Genomic DNA, 5,842 nt, shown 5'->3' with positions numbered 1-5,842 from the left:
TTCCATGCAAATAAGTTCTAAACAATTTTATATCGAAAAATACAATATTTTTTTAAGTTAAAAATTAAGTCAATAAAAAATATTTAATTGATAATTCCATACAAATAAGTTCTGAGCAATTTTAATTACTTAAAAAAACTTATTTTCTAAAAATGCAAATTGTATACTTGCAGCATTAATTATTTAAGGATAAACCTATTTATACATAATTTTTGTACATTAAAGTATCCATACATTTACATGCGGTGGAGTTCATTTGAATAAAATATTAGATGGATATTATGGACCCCACTCCATCTGAATGTGAAGACACCTTAATGCACCAAAAATTATGTATGCCAAGCAAAACCCATTATTTAATCCTGGCAAACTCGGAATTTGGATTAAAATCGCCCTGTAATTGTCCATTATAGGTTGGAAAAGTAAATAAATAGTTACTATGTATCCATCAAGAATTAAATCCACCCACCATCTGTTATCGAAAAGGACTCTCTACTCAAAAACACTAATCCAAACCTCTAATTTTTGTTTCACTCTGCAAAGCCCTTGCAGATTCTGCGATGAAGGGCTCAAATTCAAGCCCAGAAAATGGAAAAAACAGCAATAATGATGTTCACAAGAGAGAAGAGGATGATACTTCTGATCACGGGCCTAGTTCCATAACCATTAAGGTTTCACATGGGCAAAACCTGTACGACGTCGTTGTACCCGCTAACTCCACTTTTGGTACTTTCTTCTTCTTTAGGATTTAGGATGTTCTTGTTATTACTTTGCAAATTTCATCTTTGATTCAAGGATATAACAGTATTTTTAGTCTACACGGCACCGTATATGTTGCTTTGCTATTTCTGTGTACTTGCTTATGTATATAATATGAATCTACGTTTGTTTATTTGACATGCGATGAATAATTTTTGGAACATTACTTGATTTTTATAGGTTTTATTCATGTTATTTGTATAGTTGTAGTTTTCGAGAATCAATATGTGCTTCTAGATAGTGTAGCTATGTTAGTATGCTGGGGTGGAGCATGATTTTGGATTGTAAGGGTGAATGAAGTGATAATATAACAATCTAAAGTTATAAAATAAAATAAAATTTTATATTGACAACTGTTATACTGATTGAAGATTAATATAACATAACATTAATGTGTCATTTTAAACAACATTGTGTAATAACGACTGTAAACCAAAAAAAAATAAATCGTAAAAAATCTCTGGATTATTGAGTTAAATAACAATGGTAAGCCAACAGAATTACATATTACTCAATCTTCAGTGGAGGCTAGACTAAATTGGAAAAATAGAAGATATATCAATCTCTCATTTGTTATTGTAGACTGTCTCAAGAAATTTAGTTCAGCCAACTTTTTCTGTCTATTTGGTTTGTTTGGTGTTTCCTTCTGTAAATTTGCATGAAAGTTTGGAGCTAAAGTGAGTGTTTTTGTTCTTGAATGCAATAGTGGTTAAAATATCCCTCTTTTCCTTCAATCTTCAGCATTTTTTATTTTTTTTTGGCCTCTTCATTTCCAGTAGACAAATTGTGAAATTGGAAGAGTTTATTCTCTTTTTGTGTAATAGAATATTATTTTTGTTACTTCAATTGATTGTGATTGTAATGATGCTTTATTTGGGTTCTTCCGTTTTTTTCATTGCATTGAAGGGTGAAAGGGAAGGAATATTATAAATCTATTTTTGAAATGAATGGCTTATTTAGTCTAATTTGCAGAATCTTATGAATCTAACATTCAAATTTCCTTCCGGAAAAAAGCTCAATAAATGATTACATCATGAATTTCTCAAGAATTGTGTAAGAAGAATAATAAAAATGCCAAGAAAACAAACACGGTGGAAACCAACTCACCTCTTTTTGCATCTAAAGGCCACTACTAATCTCAAAGTGAAACTCTGGCCTCAAAACTCAAATTTTTTCCTGACCCAAAAATATAAATCTTTAATTTAGGAAAAAGGAAAAGGGGAAACTGACCAATCATCAGGGATTCTCTTGGTGACAAGTTGTTTCTTCAGGGAAGTCTTCAAGAGTGGGGAAAATGATGGTAGAAAGTGGGTGTGTAAGGTAAGAGAAAAGATTTTTTAAGCTAAAATACTGTGTTAGCTTTAGATGATTAGAGCTTTAGGACTCTTCTACACTTACAAAAGATAAGGTCACAGAACACATTTTTGGCATTTTTTATACATCATGAGCTCCACACACATGTCTCTATCCTGGTGGAATTCTATAAGAAAAACTTCTGTACATATGGAAAAACTAAGAGCTTTAACCTTTTCATATACAAAAGTTTTTTTGGTTGGAACAAAATTGTAAAATCTAAAATTTTCTTGATAATAAATTGAAATAGCAATATGTGGCAATTTATGACTCATATATTAGCCTTGCATTAACATTTTTTTTTTTGGAGCGAATTACAGGGATTAAGTGTGTTCCCCCACAGTGTACTTTTTCTCTTTCAGTGGACTGAGTTTTTCCATTCTGAATGCTTTGCTATTTCAAAATATTTTTTTTTTCCCTCTCTGTTTCCCTTTTAATGGGCATTAAGATGATATGTATATCTCATCAATGATCACTGTTCAATTGATCTGTATTGTGACCACAATGCATGCTCATGACATGTCTACTTTATTAATTAACGTCCACTTTCTGAACTAGGATTGGCGTGCACTGTCGTTAGGTGTATGATTCGGTGCTGTTGAATGCATCAAAATCTTTCATTGTATATGGAGAATGTCATTATTTTAAAACTTCTCGAATCATTTTGGCTAAGTATTGGCTTTTTAAAGCAGGTGATCTGAAATTAATGGTTACCCAAAGTATTGGTTTGGATCCTGAGACACACAAGCTCGTGTTCAGAGGAAAAGAAAAAGAAGATAATGAACATCTTCAGTTGGCAGGTGTGAAGGACATGTCAAAAATGTTACTCATGGAGGATACAACATGCAAAGAGGAAAGACCTGTGGAAGTTGCACAAACAAGTGTGGTTTCGAGAGGAGGTGCTGCTGTTGCTGAAATAAGAAAAGACATTGATGAGCTTTCTGAACAGGTTGATTACGTTTCCTCGTTTTTTTTATTTTTAATTTTTTTATTTCTTTATTTTTTTTTTCCCTGTGGGCGTCGCTTGTTTCTTTAGACATAGTAAGTGGCTTTGTGATTATACATCAAAGGTTTCTGCATTGCAAGCTGTTGTGGATGGCGGAACCAAGATTGATGACAAGGATATTGTTTATGTGACGGAGATGCTTATGAGACAATTGCTTAAATTGGATGGCATTGAAGCTGAAGGAGAAGGGAAAGTGCAGAGAAAGATGGAGGTTAGCCGTGTATTCTACATATGTGGTTAAAATTTTAAATCTTTTTGCTTTTAAATGAAGTATAACCCCTCACCATTAATTGTCAAAAGAAAAAAAGAAAGAAAAAAAGTTGTTTCTTCTCATCTTTTCTTTTCTGTAAAGATGGATTATGTCTTCTTGAACAATTGCTCATGCACATGGCTGCAGCTTGGCCCTTCAATTTCATTGCTAAACCCTCAGATCAATAATGTGAGCTATTCCAGTTTTTCAACATAAATGACCAGATGATTTCATTTGATAATTAGATAACTCAATATCTCTAATTAAAACTTCAAAATGTATATGAAATATAAAAGATATTGTCCTAATAGCCTAATTCAACAACTCTGCCTCTGCTGCCCCATTCTACCACCACTACTACTGATGAGTACAACTGCAAAGAAGTACTGTCCCCCAATACCCCCAACCCAACCTCCACCACCACCCCCCCCCCCCATATGAGCACAACCACCAGCACCACGTCCACCTACACTCCAACCACTACCCGTGTTTAGTCAGATCCCCACCAAACTTGTCCCACCCAGACCACTCAAATTCAAACTGAGGGAACTTTCTACGACAATCAAATGAATCAAATATAAACTTGGGGTTTCCTTTTTATTTCCTTGAACTCATTGAAACCCTCATTCATGTGCAATCCATATCTGGAATCTGCTGGTGGTAGTAATATTAGCAGCATAAGTAGTTGTTGCTCTCCCAACAATGGTGTTTAATATTCTCACAAAACCCCCAATTGGTGTCATGAACATCATTATTTGATGTTCCTTTGGAATAATGAATCATAGTACCGAGCTAGATGGTGATATTCAATGTGCTAAAATTAGTTGCTTTTCTTTCCTCCCTATTCAAATCAATCTGATTAGTTTGAGGAGTTCATGGGATTTCTTTCTCTTCAGTTATCCATATTAGAGAATTACTTGTTCTCTTAAAAAATTGCCACACCTCTTTTATTAATAAATTTGCGTTTCTTATAAAATAAATAACTAAATTGAAGTCAGAATGCAGGAATGGACAAAATTGTTAACAATTGTATCGACATTTTTCTTTGTATGTTATCTATCTATCTATATAGATTTCAATATAGTTATTTCTTTACTGATATATTTGCTGAAGAATGGTTCTCTCTTATTGAATATACCTCTTAGAGTTCTATTTATAGAAGTCCTATACAGACTTGTATATTAACCAAGAAAATCTATTACAGTAACGTTTATATTCTGTTCAGGTGCGCCGTATCCAGAGTTTTGTGGAGACGATGGACATCCTCAAGTCGAAAAACTCCAATCCCTTTAGCAACACTGGCAATTCTGCTTCAGTTTCGACTGAGTGGGAGACATTTGAATCTGGTTCTAGTAGTGTAAATGCCCTGCCAACTGGACCATCTTCTACTAAGCTAACTCATGATTGGGAACAATTTGACTAGTCCATTTCTGGATTGTACTATCATAATACCAAATGAATTCAAAATACTTGCTTTGTGTTGTTGCTAAATTGACATCTTTGATATTTAAAACCTTTTCTTTTGGCTATAGACTTGGTAAATATTTTATGTACAGACAAGTGGTTTTATTACCTATCAATCTCTGTTGGTGCTTATTTATATTATCCATTCTTCCCATCAATTAAGGGGTGACAAACATGTTGAGTCGGCTTGGCCTCGTTTCGAAGCCAGACACCCTTTTATTTCACGAGATGAGCGAGCTCGACTTGATCGAGCTCATGGGTTGACTAGTTTTTGGACTTGTATTATTATTATTATTATTATAAAAAAAGAGTCGGCACGTGGATGGCTCGTTTGAATCCATGATGTTCACGAGCCAAAGGGCTTAACAGAGGCTAGGTTTTGGACACAAGTTGTGCTAGGGTGTCTAAAGATTGAGCAGGCTCAGCTTGGCTCGGGTTCGTACAGAGCAGGTTGGCGACTGTAGATATTATGAAGTTTGATGGTTGTCCTTCGTCAACAATTAGTGCTTTTATATTTTCAACTCAGTTACTCCCCCTAGTACTTCCTTCTCCCACCATCTCTCTCCACTGATTGATGTAGCAACGAATTATATAACTCCACTGGCTGATGTGACAGCGAATTCTATAATTATTTTGAATGATCTCTTGAGCACAAAGTCCAGTGAATTGTTTGAATTCACCAATTTTAATCAAACTTCCTGAGGTACTCAAAACTCAAAATCTGCTTCTTCAAAAAAAAATTAAAAAATTCAGCCCATAATTTTAATCCCCATCAAATAGGGTCTTAAAATAAAAAAAAAAAAAAAAAAAAAAAAAAAATTCGTCGACAGCAGGATTCAAACCTGCGCAGGCAAAGCCCAACAGATTTCGAGTCTGTCTCCTTAACCCCCACGACATATCGATGGTGCTGCCGAATTTTTTTGTGAAATTTTTAAATATCTAAAGGCAATATAAGAAATTATCTCAGTTTTGTGCTATTATAAGTAGGCTTTTCAATCATGGTAACATCT

At 34.1% G+C, this 5,842-nt stretch overlaps 1 protein-coding gene across 2 annotated transcripts; it reads left to right on the top strand.

The window, feature by feature from the left end:
• The first annotated feature begins 432 nt into the window (after positions 1 to 432).
• On the top strand, positions 433 to 4,973 carry LOC111392545 (BAG family molecular chaperone regulator 4-like). Of its 2 annotated transcripts, none has more exons than XM_023017911.1 (4): positions 433 to 726; positions 2,805 to 3,061; positions 3,183 to 3,329; positions 4,594 to 4,897. In XM_023017911.1, the coding sequence occupies exons 1-4, from the start codon at positions 561 to 563 to the stop codon at positions 4,789 to 4,791; spliced, it is 768 nt and encodes a 255-aa protein (XP_022873679.1). In that variant the 5' UTR covers positions 433 to 560; the 3' UTR covers positions 4,792 to 4,897. The 2 variants fall into 2 exon arrangements, with proteins under 2 accessions (XP_022873679.1, XP_022873678.1); XM_023017910.1 differs by having other exon boundaries at positions 443 to 726; positions 2,802 to 3,061; positions 4,594 to 4,973.
• Positions 4,974 to 5,842: the final 869 nt, after the last annotated feature.

The sequence above is a fragment of the Olea europaea genome, unplaced genomic scaffold (assembly GCF_002742605.1).
Source record: "Olea europaea var. sylvestris unplaced genomic scaffold, O_europaea_v1 scaffold939, whole genome shotgun sequence".
Lineage (NCBI taxonomy): Eukaryota > Viridiplantae > Streptophyta > Magnoliopsida > Lamiales > Oleaceae > Olea > Olea europaea.
This window is presented reverse-complemented; position numbering and strand designations above follow the sequence as displayed.

Coding starts and splice junctions, on each gene's coding strand:
- LOC111392545 (XM_023017910.1), top strand. CDS start 561: ATGAAGGGCTCAAATTCAAGCCCAGAAAATGGAAAAAACAGCAATAAT. Junction 727..2,801: donor ACCCGCTAACTCCACTTTTG/GTACTTTCTTCT, acceptor GGCTTTTTAAAG/CAGGTGATCTGAAATTAATG. Junction 3,330..4,593: donor AAGTGCAGAGAAAGATGGAG/GTTAGCCGTGTA, acceptor TATTCTGTTCAG/GTGCGCCGTATCCAGAGTTT.